At 36.4% G+C, this 16,072-nt stretch overlaps 2 protein-coding genes across 3 annotated transcripts; one reads left to right on the forward strand and one right to left on the reverse strand.

The window, feature by feature from the left end:
* Positions 1-184: 184 nt before the first annotated feature.
* LOC113691633 (actin-97) lies at positions 185-3,468 on the reverse strand. Its single transcript, XM_027209861.2, has 5 exons — positions 3,297-3,468; positions 2,336-2,408; positions 1,820-2,213; positions 761-1,374; positions 185-532 (listed from the first exon to the last, which is right to left on the reverse strand). The coding sequence occupies exons 2-5, from the start codon at positions 2,393-2,395 to the stop codon at positions 467-469; spliced, it is 1,134 nt and encodes a 377-aa protein (XP_027065662.1). The 5' UTR covers positions 2,396-2,408; positions 3,297-3,468; the 3' UTR covers positions 185-466.
* Positions 3,469-11,773: 8,305 nt separating this feature from the next.
* On the forward strand, positions 11,774-16,063 carry LOC113691686 (uncharacterized). Of its 2 annotated transcripts, XM_072053079.1 has the most exons (8): positions 11,774-11,995; positions 12,450-12,494; positions 13,349-13,441; positions 14,495-14,633; positions 14,731-15,022; positions 15,153-15,207; positions 15,384-15,476; positions 15,736-16,063. In XM_072053079.1, the coding sequence occupies exons 1-8, from the start codon at positions 11,876-11,878 to the stop codon at positions 15,808-15,810; spliced, it is 912 nt and encodes a 303-aa protein (XP_071909180.1). In that variant the 5' UTR covers positions 11,774-11,875; the 3' UTR covers positions 15,811-16,063. The 2 variants fall into 2 exon arrangements, with proteins under 2 accessions (XP_071909180.1, XP_027065750.1); XM_027209949.2 differs by lacking the exon at positions 15,384-15,476 and having other exon boundaries at positions 11,776-11,995.
* Positions 16,064-16,072: the final 9 nt, after the last annotated feature.

A 16,072-nucleotide genomic window follows, 5' to 3' on the forward strand; every position in this document is an offset into this window, starting at 1 on the left:
TCCATCGTTTTCAGTTTTTAGTCTCATGCTGCTTTATCATTGTAATTCAGTTTATTGTGCTTTTATGTATTTTAAGATCATATTTTACCATCATTTCTTACCAAAATCTTTGCACGAGTGTTGCTATTAAACAACTTGATGCCCTGTACCAAAGAGAAATGACAAAATAAGTCTAGACGAGCCCTCAATCCACAATCCAATCTTAGTAACATTAAAAAATTACAGTCTACAATGAAATATTGATCGGAAAAAATTAATCTTTGCAAGCTCAGCTTGTTTCCAGTTCCCTTGTTCAAATTGTTGAGAAAGAAAAACTCGAGAGAAAGAAAAAAAGAACAAAGTAATAAGAAACAAATACAAACGAAATGTAGCATATCTGCAAAGATGTGATAAAAATTTCAGATAGTATATAAGCCGGTGTCAATCTCCTCAGCGAACCCTCCACCATAACAAAATACTCCTATATTTAGAAGCACTTTCTGTGAACTATTGATGGCCCAGACTCGTCGTACTCTGCCTTGGCTATCCACATCTGCACTCAAGGAACAGAATGCAACGTTACAAAATCAGAATGGCTTCTCCCGTCAATATTAGGCAATTGCCAAAGACTAAAAACTCGCATACTATTCAAATGAAGACACATTAGTTGAAAATGCCCACACATTACTGGTAAACAGACAGAAAATGATATGCACGTGTGCAATGTATGCTTATGTAACAGTAAACAGATTACATATGTTTCTGAGCTTAGGGACAGTACCTGCTGGAATGTGCTGAGGGAGGCCAAGATGGAACCTCCAATCCATACACTGTATTTCCTCTCGGGTGGAGCCACCACCTTAATCTTCATGCTACTTGGAGCGAGTGCTGTAATTTCTTTGCTCATCCTGTCAGCAATCCCTGGGAACATTGTAGAACCACCACTGAGGACAATATTTCCATAAAGATCCTTCCTAATATCAACGTCACACTTCATGATGGAATTGTATGTTGTTTCATGAATGCCAGCAGATTCCATGCCAATCATTGATGGCTGGAATAGGACCTCTGGACAACGGAAGCGCTCCGCACCAATAGTGATCACCTGACCATCAGGCAACTCATAGCTCTTCTCCACGGCTGAGCTGGTCTTGGAGGTTTCTAGCTCTTGTTCATAGTCAAGAGCAATGTAGGCAAGCTTTTCCTTCACGTCTCTCACAATTTCTCGCTCCGCAGAAGTGGTGAAAGAGTAACCACGCTCAGTCAGTATCTTCATGAGGTGATCTGTGAGATCGCGCCCTGCAAGATCAAGACGCAGGATGGCATGTGGAAGGGCATAACCTTCATAGATAGGAACAGTATGGCTGACACCATCACCAGAGTCCAGCACAATACCTGGGGGGGAAAAAAAAGATTATAGCTACATAGAGAAATATAACATCAAAACTTTGGTACATTGTTTTTGTTTTTAGCGTTCTCATTTGGTTTTCATGGTCTTCAAAACGATTACAACCTTATTTTACATATTGGTTTATACCATGGTTCTGGTTCTTTCTAAGAGAAGTTGTAGCACTCAATACAGCTTTGTCTCAGTACCCAATAGGTACATCATGAAAAGATGGTATTGACTTCAACAAGTTTTTGTAATATTCCCAGTTTCAGAGGGAAGTGTAAAGATATAGTTAGTATGCTTTGCTATGCCCCCAGTGCAATATGGGATTTACTTAATTTTTGAGGAACAATAAAACTCAGAATAATCTTCTTTCAGCTTATAAATAAAACCACAACACCAAACCTGACACATTATTCAAAAAATTCATATAGTCATTAAGTCCCTTACCAGTTGTACGGCCACTGGCATAAAGAGAAAGAACGGCCTGAATGGCAACATACATGGCAGGAGTGTTGAATGTCTCAAACATGATTTGAGTCATCTTCTCACGATTTGCCTTTGGATTCAGAGGAGCTTCTGTAAGGAGAACAGGGTGCTCTTCGGGAGCAACGCGAAGTTCATTGTAGAACGTATGATGCCATATCTTTTCCATATCATCCCAATTACTGACAATGCCATGCTCGATTGGGTACTTCAAAGTCAAAATACCTCTCTTGGATTGAGCCTCATCACCAACATAGGCATCCTTCTGCCCCATACCAACCATCACACCAGTGTGACGTGGGCGTCCTACAATGCTTGGGAAAACAGCCCTTGGAGCATCATCTCCAGCAAAACCAGCCTGCAAATTTGGATCAACTTAAAGATAAGCAACTAAGCCGAACACCTAATAATGCAATCATACAAATGTATCAAACTGTTTTTAAGGAATCTAATGATCCAAAACAACATTGAGATTTTTACCTTGACCATTCCTGTCCCATTGTCGCACACAAGAGGTTGAATCTCCTCACCATCTGCCATCTTTTAATGTGGTCTGTAGAAGAACAAGTTTGTCATAAAAGTTGTCAAGAAACAGATCTTGATTGCAGATGCACATTACAACATCTGATGTCATGTCTCCTTGCAAATAGTGAAACCCATATAACAATTACAGTTTGAATAGCATAACTTTGCGTAAATTGGCTAATCAAACCAGCAAATTCTTCTCAGACATTTGATCTAAGGTAACTCAATGACAATGTAACAAGACAAAGCATTTACAGCATCAATTTATTCCTGGACATTTCTTATATAAGCTAGTCCTCCATTTTGACACGATCTGAATAATATCTAGCCATGCAATCAAAGTTCAATCAGATCGAAGTTCACATTTATTCGATGACAAGCCAAGTAAGAGTAACCCAGAACGTGAATCAAAGATAATGTAAATTCCATTGCAGATGATTCAACATATCCAAAAACCAAGCACATTACAAAGAAATCATCCACAGTTCAGTAATCTTTTGCTAATAGTTTAGGTATTTCCCAGCCTTAAATTGCAAATTCAAGGCAATCTCAGTAACATAGTCAGACTGTCACAATAATCAAACTATATAATAAACATTAAAACCAGAGCTTGAGCTTTTCACGAAATCAAAGATTAAGGCAAGCAGCATTGCCCGTCACCCCCTTAATATGTGAATTCATTCAAAAAAAAAAACACCATTTGCAGATCCATGGATCAAAGCTCAAAAACGGCATTAGAAGTCAGTCTCATCACAAAACACAGTAAGACAAGAATATGAACAGGATACCGCTACATTAACTCAAGCTTCAACCTTTAACACAAAAATAACAAAAGGGCCTCGTAAAAATGAATTGAAGATGCAAAGTATTGAGAAAAATGAACAAAAACCATGAATTTCAAGAGTAAATTTGGTACCTTGGAGGCCTTCCTAGACTGGTTGTCCCTCTCGGTCTCTGTTCCCGGTTTTCTCTTTCTGATTCTATCTCTTCTTGGCAGAGTGAGAGGTGCAAATGGCTGCCCTGCCTCTTCTTTTTAAAAACCGGAAAATGGTGAAAACTCAGCCTCAAATGAAATACAGGTTAAATGAACCTCAAATTCGTTCGGTTAATACTGCCGGCCGTTAGATTGGGGGATTATATGGGTAACTAGTAACTACTGAATTGAATGGACCCCATGACACTATCATGTTCATGGTGGATATAGCTGGCTTTGCTTTTCCACTCATTTCTTGCCGTAGGGACTGATATACCCTCCACTTTTGGAGTCGTTCCCGATTTACTGGTCCCCTACCCCCCTCCGACCCAAAGACCCGACATTGGAAATCTATGCCCACCCAAACCTTCTCAAGTGCTCATTCATATTTTTGTAAAATCAACTAAGGACCTAAGTTCAAAGGCTGCCCTACTAATTTTTTCGTAGTCCCACGTCATTTTTTCGAGATTGGGGGGTTGGGTAGTTAAGTTTCCAGGTTTGCATCAAGAGTTGCCGACTTTTGGGGTTAAATCTGAGATTAGATTTAATTAACTAACTTCAAAAGTTTGAAAAAAAAAACTAAGGACCTAAGTTCTACAAGACAACGATTTTAAATTGACCATTGAATATTAAATTTCATGATTAATGAATGTTTTTGGTTAATCGGTAAAATTTAAACTACTGCCACTCTAACTTATACTAAGAAAATGTTCAATTGAATCAAGAAAGACTAAAAGACGATAAACTCATTTTATTACCAAAAAATGTATTGTCGTATACATGCTAAATTTTACTATAAGGATTGTATTTTATATTTTAACCGGAGATCAACTCATCTATGACAAATTGGTTATGATTAATGAAGTCTTGATATAGTATAACACACAATGAGATTCATTAGTCGATTTTATAAACATAAAGAGTCGTCTATTCTTTTAGCATGAGGGTCGTTATACCAATGTTAATATACAACATATTTGCAAATCAGTGATTAAAATTTAGTATTGACTCAAGGACAGCACACAGAGGAGCACGAGTTCAAAGTCACGGGAAGACTAGAATCTTGATTTGTACTTTATTATTGTTTTTGTTCCTCATTTGGTTCAAATATTTCGGATTGTTTTACGTGTGGTGTTTAATATGATAGATACTACTCAAAATGTATTAAGAATTGTTTCAAACAGTTTTAATTCAAATCTTGCAGGTAGATAGAATTTGCAATAGGTTTTTGATATTACAGGACATCTTTAAAAATTGACATATTGAATAACACTAAATAGAGATTCGAATAATTATAGAGGGACATAGCTAGAATAATTTTAGAGGGACATTGCTTGAACTAGAGGTACAAACGAGTAAAATTTAATCAAATAGATAGATTGTGAGTTTGCTTAGTTAAAACTTGAATTTGAACTTACGTTAGTCGAGTTTGAGCAGTTCAAGCTATTTGACAAATCGAATTCGAGTTTAATATGTGAAATTCGAAAGTTCATCAAACTTAATCTAAGTTCAATCAAGCTTAACATATATATATATATATATATATATGCTTTTTTTATTAGTATTAAATATATTTTTTTTACCCTAAAATTATATAGCATATAAATTTATATTTATTAAACTTGATTGGATTCGAATTAAACTCAATTGGACTCAAGCACGAGTCCGACTTCAAGTTTATTAATTCAAATCAAACTCAAATAATATTATTTACTCAATTGCATTCCTAATTTAAACCCACTCTAATACTAGAAGTTAGTTAATAAATGGCTAGAATCTAGGTTCCATCAAACTTAGAACCCCAAAACGCCCTCAGGGATGCATTGACATTCCCCAAAAAATTGACGAGGATAAAATGGTCCTGCAGACAAGGTCCCCCCACAAAAAGATCGTTTAATCACTTTATCGGCTACTTTGTTTTCTCCTTTTTCCCATAAATCAAATTAGTGGGTTGGGTGTGGGCAATAATAAGACACATGAACGATGACGCAATAGTAGGGCCAGTCCAGCTGGGCCAAATTGGTCCAACCAGTCTGGAGATGATGTCGGCCTATTTGCTTCACGTGCGGCGAATGGCCATTCACACCTGCCCGCCACTCATCACCAACACAGAGCCCATTTTCTAAGCCAAGTCTTGTGGCTGACCGGCCAGACTGGTCAAACAAGTCCGACCTTACTGGCCTGCCTTAACGTGCCATGCATCATTTCACAACCTGAGCGCACTCAAAATTGCAAGGACGAGAGAGTCAGGGGCGCAAGTTTTGCTAAGACAACAAAAATAAGAAAGAATGGAAGATAGAAATTTGTGGTTTCGAGGAATATTTTCAATACCACACAATTGCATCATGCTAGTTTGTTTTTTTTTTTTTTTGGGATTCTACAGGGGAAGGGGTATGAATGTGATTTTAAAAAGTGAAAAGGAGAAAAAAGATTTGAATCCAAAACTTCTATTTCTTGAAATCTCATTCTTTTTATTTTTGACAAAATTTTTAGCAGGGAATTGATGAAAGTTAAGAAATAAGGAAAGAGATTGAATTCAAAAGCTTTTAGACATCATTTGAATTGAAGGAAAATGAAGGAAAGGAAATGAAAGGATTCTAGTAGAAAAGAAAGAAAAAAGAGAGTATAGGAAAGCTGATTCTGTTCATCTTGTTTTGATTAAATACAAAACCATTAACAATATTGTTTGGATTACGAAAGAAAAAGAAAGAAAAGGAAACTATCACGTATAAGTTACCTTTTTATCTATAATAATTTAAAAGCTTGATTTAAAAACATATAGGTTCTTTGACAAAAATTTTAAAACTTTCATTTATCTTGGTTTCATTTCCCTCCATTTTCCACCCCCATGGAAAACAAATTGACAAAAAAATAACTATATTGTATCTCTTCCTTTTCTCTCCTGTTCCTTTCTTTTCTTCATCAAAAATCAATTCAAATATCAAAATTCTTATCCTTCCATTTCCTTTCCTTTTCCTCTCATCCTCCCCCCCGGGCGACACCAAAATAAAAAAGAAAGAAAATGTGCCGAAAAGGGAAATGGCAGGAAGAAACTTTTGTAGGTGTAGCTCTATTAAAGAACTTGGCCTAACCTTCAGTTTCGTAACCAAGATTTTCTTTCTCATTCCTTACGTACTCTTTCTTGTTTTGTCCATACTTTTTGACTTGTTTTGAAGTTACTCTTTGGAGAGATTATCATGTTATGGAAACATTGATTTAGGAGTTAAACTTTATATTACTTTTAATACTAATTATTAGATCAAAATCTCCTTAACATGCTAAATAAGTTAAAGATAAGGAAGATGAATTAATAATGTTGAGAGAAATTTACAAGACAATTGTAAAAGGTGGAACTAATTAGGTCACGATGACTGTAGTTTTTTGTTTCTAATTGATTATTCCATAACTCTATTATATTAGTCTTTTTTTTTTGTATTGAATCCCATACATAATAGTTCACCACCTTATGTTCCCACACGAATGTATAATAACAAAAGAAACAAGAAGCCTAAATGGACTTCCATGTTTTTTTTTTTTTTGAAACGATAGAATTTTACATCATAACAGAACTGTACAGTGTTGGAGCAAGGGCTCCTATCTTTACAGCAGTGCATTTAGCGCTATGGGATGGAGTAGTTCCATTCCATGTCACAAAAGTTCAAAAGAGCAATTTTGCTCAAACTGTAGCATAGGCTATCAATATCCTCATTCAACCTATCAAAAGAGCACATTCGAAACCATGAGGTCATTTTTTGTATGTCCTCAATTATAGTGGCTGTCTCTAAGCTCGTAGCTTTTCCGGTTCCTATTTGGGCTAGCAGCTTCCTGTCTTCAATCCGTACTTTGATGTCTCTCCATCCCTTTTGCTGCTTGCTGCTTTGATCATACACAGCCTCACCACCTCTACAATGTCTTGAGCTTTGTTTCCTGCTTGCCTTTCCTTTAGTGACCAAGCAGCAATTGCCTAGTTTGCATTATTCACAACCGTGATGCCAATACCAATGGTTTTGGGTTCTTTCTGGTGTTGGGTCGCCAGCTTTAGAGTTACCACTTCAGAGTCAGATTGTTCTTTTTGACCATTCACTTCTTGCCTTATTGTTTTTATTGGGCTCCTCATTGGTTTTTGCTGGATTGCTTTCTTGTATTCCTTCCATTCCTCAGTACCTTTTTCACTCACTTTAAAAGGCTATTGTTGTGTTGAGTTGAAAATTCTGGCATTTCTCATTTTTCAAATTTGCCACAGCACGTTGACTGTTAGGGATATGTGATATTCACCTTCATGCCTGGTTCTTGCATTCATCAACATGGTCCACCATTGTTTAAAGCAGCCGGTTTGGTCTTCCAGCCCATTCCAGTGTACTAATGCAAATTTCCATATTTCCTTTATTATCTTGCACTGCAGCAGTATGTGCTCAATGGATTTCACATTCTCTTCACATTCACATCATATTAGGTCTCCTCTTTGCGTCCTATGAAATATTTGAGCCTTCATTGGCATTCCATTGTTGATACATTTTCACACAAATATTTTCAACTTATATTTGATAGATAGATTTCATAATGAATTCCATAATTTCCTATCTGCTTGTTGGTAGCTACATCTTTCCTTTTCATTGCTTTCTTCCTTTTTTTTCCTCTTCTCTTGTTGCAGATATTTGTAGCCAGATGCTACTATATATTGGCCCATTTTGCAATGCTTCCATATCAAGCTATCTCCTCTTCTAGCCAAGCTTATTGGAATATTAAGAATGTGTTCTGCATCTTTTCTGTTGAAGACTTCAAAGATTAGCACTCTGTTCCATCTGTGTTGAACCATGAGTTGTGAAACTTTTTGCAAGTTGTTTCCTCTGGTTTCTGAGTTTTTATCCTTTCTGCTTTGTTGTTATTGATCTATTTGTCTTCCCAGATGTTGGTTCCCCTTCTATTTCCTATTCTTTTTTTGCACCCTTCTTTAATTACCTCTCTAGCACTTATTAGACTTTTCCAAATTCAGGATGCACTTTTTGGGATCTTGCTTTCAAGTATTGATCCTTCTTGAAAGTATTTATCCTTCAGTATCTTGCTTACCAAGAGGTTGGATTGGGTCATTATTCTTCATACTTGTTTTGCAAGTAAAGCTTCGTTGAAAAGCTAAATGTCCTTGAAACCCATTCCTCCTTCTTCTCTATTTCTGATAAATTTCTTCCATGCAATCTAGTGCTGCTTGTCTTTCTTGTCATTCTGTCCCCATTAGCAGCTAGCCATCATGGAGCAAATTTCCTTACATAACTTTTGGGAAAGCTTATAGCAGGACATGGCATAAGTTGGTATAGCCATTGTTACTGCTTTCAGTAAAGTTTCCTTGCCTGCTTGGCTGAGTAGTTTTGTCTTCTAGTGATCCATTTTTTTCTTGATTTTGTCTTTTATGAAACCAAAAATCTGTTCTTTTGACCTCGTAATTATCATTGGCAGACCAAGATATTTTCCTTGTCGCACAGCCTGGATTTCTTGCAGCTCTTCACATATTGTTTCTATCATCTTCTTGTTAGTGTTTTTGCTGAAGAATATTGAGAATTTCTCTAGATTAATTAGTTGACTTGATACTATTTCATATTTGTTTAAGATTGCCTTCAATTCCTTGGCCTTCTTTTGATCTGCTTTGCTCAGTATCAATGAATCATCTACAAAAAAGAGATAGGTTAGTGCAGGATCATTCCTGCTGATCTTCATTCCTTTCATCTTTTTGCTTGTTTCTGTTCTTTTAAGGAGGTTGGAGAATCCTTCTGAACATATTAGGAACAGGTATGGTGATAGGGGCTGACATTGCCTTAATCCTCTCTCTGGTTTCACTAGTTCCCTTGCTTCACCATTCACACTGAAAGAGTAGGATACAGTAGTTATACAGTTCATTATCCAGTTAATCCAGATGTCACAAAAACCCATTTTAATCATTATTGCTTTCAAGTAATCCCATTACACTCTACCATAGGTTTTAGACATATCAAGTTTAATAGCCATACATTCCACTTGCCCATTTCTTTTATTTTTTAGGAAATGAAGAAACTCATGAGCTAATATGACATTACCAGAATTTGTCTACCCGCAACAAATGCAGACTGATTTTTGCTTATTCACTTATTTAACACAGGTTTGAGTCTGTTCACTAAAATTTTGGAAATGATTTTGTACATAACAGAACAGAACATGAACTTATAGATCTATAGTGCATTAAGCCAGTGGAAACTGAAATTTTGGGGATCGAAGAGATAATAGTGTGGTTTATGGAACTAAGCATGTGACTAAATGAAAAAAAGATTGAACTGCCTCTACTATGTCTTTTTTAATGATGTCCCAATAAGTTTGAAAGAAAAGAGGCGACATACTATCACTTCCAGGAGCCTTATTAGGATTCATTGAAAAAATTGCTGTCTTAATTTCATTCTCATCCACAACTTTGACTAAGATCCTATTCATTTGTTCTATGATTGTGATTGGAATCCCCTTAAGTATCTCATGAATGTTGTTCTCCCTTGTTGGTGATGTTTAGGCAGTGAACAGTTGCCTATAGTACTTGGCTATTTCCTGCCCAACTTCTTTTTCTGATTTTGTCCCACTTCTATCTCCTTCCTGAAGTTGGTTCATTCTATTTGCCATCATTTTTCCATTCACCACAGCATGAAAATATTTGGAGTTATTGTCCTCTTCTCTCACCTATTGCAGCCTTGCTTTCTGACTCCAGAACATTTCCTCTTCTTGATATGTTTCTTTCAATTGCTTTTTCAGATTAACAATTTATTCCTTTGATATTTTCCTGTACTGCTCTTTTATCCTTTCTAGTTTCTCTTTGGCCTCTTCTATTTTCTTTTTAGCAATGCCAATCTTGCTATTGTGCCACTTCAAGAGCCTTACCCTGCAATTTGTTATTCTTTTGGTGACCTTGTACATTGTGGATCCATCATATGTTATACTCCAAGCTTCTTTAATCAATTGATAGGCTTCCTTATGTTGCACCCATCATTTATCAAAATAGAACCTCTTTGTCCTTCTTCTATTTGCTGGACAATGTCTAGTAACAGAATGTTGTGATCAAATGCCTAATTTTCCACATGTGTACATTTTGCCGTAGCAAACACTTCTAACCATTCAAGGGTGCTCAATCCTCTGTCAAGTCTGTCTTTTATTTCTAATCCTTCATCCCAACTTCCATGTTTTTATTATAAGCTCATTTTTTGAGTGAGTACCTTAGAGTTAGGTTAGTTTATATCCTCCAAGTGCCACTCAAATATAAAATCACCATAAAGTTCTTGAAATTGTTCATCGAATCAGTTTTTTTGCACTTAAGTACGTGGTTTCTTCTAAATTCATATGGATGCGTAGTGCACTCATTTGATTCGATGGTGGTTCAGTTTTCGTCGATTTTTCTAGGTTCCGTTGGGTTTCTCCCCCTCTCTCCTAAGTGTAAGCTAGAGTAGGAGTAGATTAGACTAACTGTTACTGTCTGATAAAAAAAAAAAAGAATTAGCTTTTTGCATATTTTCTAGTGAGTCTAAATGTGATAATGCATGTGACCTCATAGTTAATCACAAAACACTGCATCCAACATTTCAATAAACCATACATAAGTTTTAAAAACAGAAATCTGATGATGTTCCTAAAATATTCGAGATTTCGAGCTTGAATTAATAACTTTTCATGTTTTTATAAAGCTATACAAGCGTATTTCACGCTAATATGTTTTTCTAAAAAGTGTAACAATAATGTTTATAGCTACATTGTATAAAAAGTAGGAGAGGACTTTTGGTATAAACTTTCTTTTTTTTTATCTTCTCATTTTTTGAACTATTTTTCTCTCCTGATTAATTGCCCTAAATAAAAGTTTCTTACTATAATTTTACTAGCGATAAAGCATAATATTGTATTTTACAAAGTTACTTTTCCTAGAAATGTAAATTTTCCAATCACAATGTTTATTAACTAATAAAAAAACTACCTACTAACAAGAATTAGAAATACGAAAAAGGGATTTATGGACTAGTGCTGTTGCAGGTGCAATCATGCCATGCAATTGATCCCCTGATTTGTCATAAGGGGTCGAAAAATTCTTGATCTTCCCTTGCAAAGTTTAAATGTATGCTTCAAGTCGAACCGATCTCTTAAGACAGATCTGAGCCATCAATTGTTGTACGTAACTACATAGGATCCCCAGAATAGAGGAAAACTAGTCAATCAAAACCCATTCCACACTCTTTCTTAAGCAAACAACCATTAAACTCAGCCTATACACATATAATATATCCTCCAAAGTTTATGGACCTACTCTTAGGCATATTTTTATTAGTCCAGAGGTCTAGGCCCATAGCCTGCAGTCCAATCCAAACATGGACCACAAATTGCAAGGTCCAGGTCCAGCTGGATTTCCAGGCTCACGAATCAGTCACCAGTGTACATGTGCCCATTTTCCTGCAAATATTTGCTGCCCCTTCTTCTCCCTTTTTTTCCTTCAGGTAGAGCATATTCACGAAAATCGCCATTGAAATTTAGGCATGAATAGAGTCAGAGTAGCAGCACTAATCAATTCTGGGGCCAGCTCTTTTCAGCAGAAAGTCTCCTACATCCATTCAACTCCAATTTTGGAACGAAAAAGACGAACTCATTGGGATTCTGTTAGTGTTTCTCTCCTCTCTTTTACACTCATAGGAAAAAAAGGAAAAAGGCGGATATTTTCATTTTTTGCAAACATTATTTTGCTATTTATGCTATTACCGAGCAGTTTTTTTTTTTGAGTTTTGAAATGGCTTTAGACGGTCTGAAATGGGATTATTTTGGTAAATATTTGTGCTCTTTAGTGAATTATATTATATATCTACCAGCTTATGTTTAAAATATATTTTGGTTTTTCTTTTTCTTTTTTTCCCCAGAAGAATCTAGTGATGTCATATGTGGCCTGGGGTAGTTTTGGCGCCACCCGCTAGGGGGTTCGGGAGGGGAATTCAAGTCGAGTCTTGGTGATGCTATGACCAAATTGATCGATCATCCTTTATTCTTCATTGAATTTTCATGTAGAAAAATGTTGTCTTGGATGTAATGGTTTCTAATTTTTACACCATTTATGTGCAGGGAGGAGGTTATTCCAGGGGCTCATCAAGGAGTCATAGAGAGCCTGTACGGTTTGAGCAAGTTTATGCACGATAAAAAGTGTAGCTTTTTGCTGTGGAATTGTAATTTTTATTGTGAAATACTTGTGTGCATCTGTTTCAGGATATTGATCAGGGATTGGAGATAATTTTTATTTTCAGTTTGATTCTTTGGATGTGTCCTTGAAATGAAAGATTAACTACATTGATTTTAGAGACTTATATGGTTTCGGATGATGTCTGGAACCATATTCATTACTCTTATACCCATGAAAGAAAAAAGTGAACCATTTGATGCTTAAGTGTAGCGAGTTGAGTGTGTCCAGAGGAAAATGATGGAAAGACAGACAGATTGAAGCTGATTCTTACATGCATTCCCTACCCTTCTAAAAAATAGTCTAAACCCTCTTTTAGATCCATAGATATTTGTTTCTTTGTTTGGATGATGTGCGGTGAGTAGGCTAGGCTGCTTTACCATCTATTTCTAGTCTGCAATTATGTCAAGCTTCCTCATAAGCTGTAGTATTCCTAGTCATGCTATTACCTCGAATTAATAAAGCATTGATGGAGATGGGTGCAGATATTTGGCACACTTATTGCATTGATGCCTGTGACAGAGATTACAAGGTGCTAATTTTTACCTGTTAGTCATGTGCCTTTTGGCTAAAGATCTTGTGTTGCCATGTGGGGCTGCTAATATCCTAGTGTATTGTCTTGTCATCAGTTTCTTTTGCTTCATCCTTGATTTTCTTCAATGATTTTTCATTTCTCCATAGGATCAAAATCATATGGATCTAATGTGATCGAAGCCTTACATTTAGCATTGTGTTGCACTTACATCGTTCTGAATAAATGTGTATCTGATGGTAAATTTTTTTGTAGAGATTTAGCAGCTACTCCAGAAGGAATAGGAAGCTACATTCGAAGCAGGATTTGTTGCATAACGTCAGCTCATTTGCTGAGCACCTTTTTCAGGTTTTTAATGACTAATGAAGGCGTTCTTGGTCTCTTCTGCTCTCCGGAGTCAAGACTATAGTTTCCTAATTTCCTTCTGCTATTCTATCTGTAGAGTAGACCTTTTTTTTTTGGTTTTTTATTCATTATTTTTTGAGGGGTGAAATAGGGAGTTGAGAATGGGGTCAAGGCATGTATGCTATCTGAAGCTTGGGATAGTATGAAATTGCAGCCTCTTTTATGTGTGTCTGTCTGGGAGGGACTTTCTGCACATGCATGCTCATGAGCATGCAGCATGAGCATTTAGGTACATCTTATAACTTAAAAGATAGACAGATGCATGTCCATGTGCCAAAGATGAAATTACATGTCAATGTAAGAGTGGTGTTCTGAATGGTAGTAGTATCAAGGGGACATATTCTTGGTCGTCATGTTGATCCGTCTTTTGAGTTAGCTTTCCTAGTTTACCATTGTTTTCTAGTTTTGGGTGATTCTGGAAGCAGATATGCTCTTTCTATCTTTCCCTTTTTAAAAAAAGTTTATGTGCCTAATCCATTTTACAAGTTCAAAGATTCTTAGTTTGGAAGTTTTGAGTAAAAGATTCCTGTGTTGGCAAAATGGTTGTTGATTCTGGTTTATGTTTTGTACTATTTGGATCATGTATACTGGTGCAGATTACAAATGAATTGCAAATTTGTTGAAGGATTACTAAGAAATTAATATTAAAGGAGCTTGTTGGCTTGTAATTAGAGAAAATATCATGAATTTGAATGCACCATGACATGCTACAGCTGTCCATGCACTATTGTATGCTCAAAGGTTTATGCTAACAGACAATTTTGTTAGTAGTCCTAAAGTATATATGATTACTTAATTTTTACATTTAATTTTCTCAATCCTTCTCTGTGATTCTTTTCCTTTACTAGTACTCTTGAAGACATGCCTCTTATTTTTGGGTCTTTTCCCTAGTTTTTTAACTTTTAATTTTTGGGTATCATTACCTTGACTTTTAACTTTGTTAAATTGTCAGCAATTATATATTTTTGTTCTCTAACAATGACTGCTATGTATCAGAGCTGGAAATTTGATGATTTTGACGACAACCACAATCCATTTGCAAGCAGAAGCAGCTCATGGTTTAGACAGGATTTTAATGGTAATAGATCTAAGAAAGGAAACTCCAGAAACAAGGGACAACAGGCATGGAACACAAGTAAGTTGCCCTTTTTGTCACATAACTGCAGTTGGACTTCAAAAGCGAAATGCGTCTGTCTGACATGCTTCTCATGATGATATCCACGTGGGGGCAGGATTCCAATTTTTTGTAGATGATGATGATTTTGATGTTGAGACCATCTTTAAATCCGCACTTGGGGGAAACAAATACACCTACTATTCCTTTATAGATGAAGAACCACAGTGGAGGGGGTCATTTGGACGCTCCAATAACCATAGGCATTACTGGAATTGGGGGCATCAGGATGAGGAGGAAGACAGCTCCTCATCTGAATCTGATAGTTTGGAGTCTGATCTGACATCTGATAGACTTGCTCTTGGGCTGAGTTCATCTGGTCCTTTAAGTCTTACAGATGTTAAAAATGCGTAAGTTCAATTTGATTCCTTCATTCGCTGTCTGCTTGAATACCAACCCCTTGCAACTTTCTGTTCAGATCTTATTTGAATGGGTAGAAATATGTTGTCTTTCTGACTTAAACTGCTGTCTTGCTTTCAGTTATAGAGTGTGCGCTTTGAAATGGCATCCAGATCGCCACCATGGCCCTCACAAGGTATCTCTGTTTTTTCCCTCATAATATTCGCATTCTTCTTCATTTTTTTTTGTCTCCCATTGCAATTATTTTTGTTAGGGATATGGCAATAATTGTCTATCTTTGACTCTTAATGAAGCTGCTACTTTTATCTATCATTTTTTTCTTTTATTCTAATAGCTATGGATGTTTGATAGCCAAGGTCTCTGCTCGGGTTTATGAGATGTTGGGCCTTTCAATGGAATGGATGCTTACATCCCTCTTTCACACACTACAAATTTGTTAATATGGTAACTAATTTAGTTGATTGATGAACCTGATACCAAGGAACAACGCATCCTTGTTCGCCTTAGTTTCATTGATGATATGTCCATGCATCTTGACACCGACTCTAGTTGTTTGGCTTGTCCAACTCCTCCCCCCCTCCCCCCCCCCCCCCCTTTCTCCACCTAGATTCTTCATACTCAGGTTATGATCATGAGAATTATCTGCAGACATGTTGGTTTGATTTCTTGTCGATCTAATCAAGTGGTTTGATGTCGTGGACAGGCTGCGGCAGAAGAGAAGTTCAAGCTTTGCAGTGCAGCATATCAGTCATTATGTGATAAACTCGGTATAAATTAGGGTTGCTGTTGCTGATGGCATCTATCAAGTCTTGTAGGAGATCAGATTGGATCTTGATCATAAGATTCATAACTATGTACTTAGGTTAAGTTAGGAATTAGGTTAGGAATTATGCACAACATAGAAAAATGAGAGGCATGGTGTCCAATGAGCAATTATTTCCACAGTATGCTATTCCTTGCATCCTTTTGTACCATTCACTTTGTACCCGTGTATACTTCTGTTTAATACTACCAGCTTTACGATTCATTAATGCCCTCAT

This window comes from Coffea arabica, chromosome 6c (genome assembly GCF_036785885.1).
Source record: "Coffea arabica cultivar ET-39 chromosome 6c, Coffea Arabica ET-39 HiFi, whole genome shotgun sequence".
NCBI lineage: Eukaryota > Viridiplantae > Streptophyta > Magnoliopsida > Gentianales > Rubiaceae > Coffea > Coffea arabica.

What these genes read in the sequence shown, in the direction of transcription:
- LOC113691633 (XM_027209861.2), bottom strand. Translation starts at nt 2,395, where the DNA reads ATGGCAGATGGTGAGGAGATTCAACCTCTTGTGTGCGACAATGGGACA. An exon ending in TGCCAGTGGCCGTACAACTG is followed by an intron (nt 1,375 to 1,819) that starts GTAAGGGACTTA and finishes TTTCCCCCCCAG; the next exon opens with GTATTGTGCTGGACTCTGGT. An exon ending in CCCTCAGCACATTCCAGCAG is followed by an intron (nt 533 to 760) that starts GTACTGTCCCTA and finishes CCTTGAGTGCAG; the next exon opens with ATGTGGATAGCCAAGGCAGA.
- LOC113691686 (XM_072053079.1), top strand. Translation starts at nt 11,876, where the DNA reads ATGAATAGAGTCAGAGTAGCAGCACTAATCAATTCTGGGGCCAGCTCT. An exon ending in GACGAACTCATTGGGATTCT is followed by an intron (nt 11,996 to 12,449) that starts GTTAGTGTTTCT and finishes ATTTATGTGCAG; the next exon opens with GGAGGAGGTTATTCCAGGGG. An exon ending in ACTACAAATTTGTTAATATG is followed by an intron (nt 15,477 to 15,735) that starts GTAACTAATTTA and finishes TGTCGTGGACAG; the next exon opens with GCTGCGGCAGAAGAGAAGTT.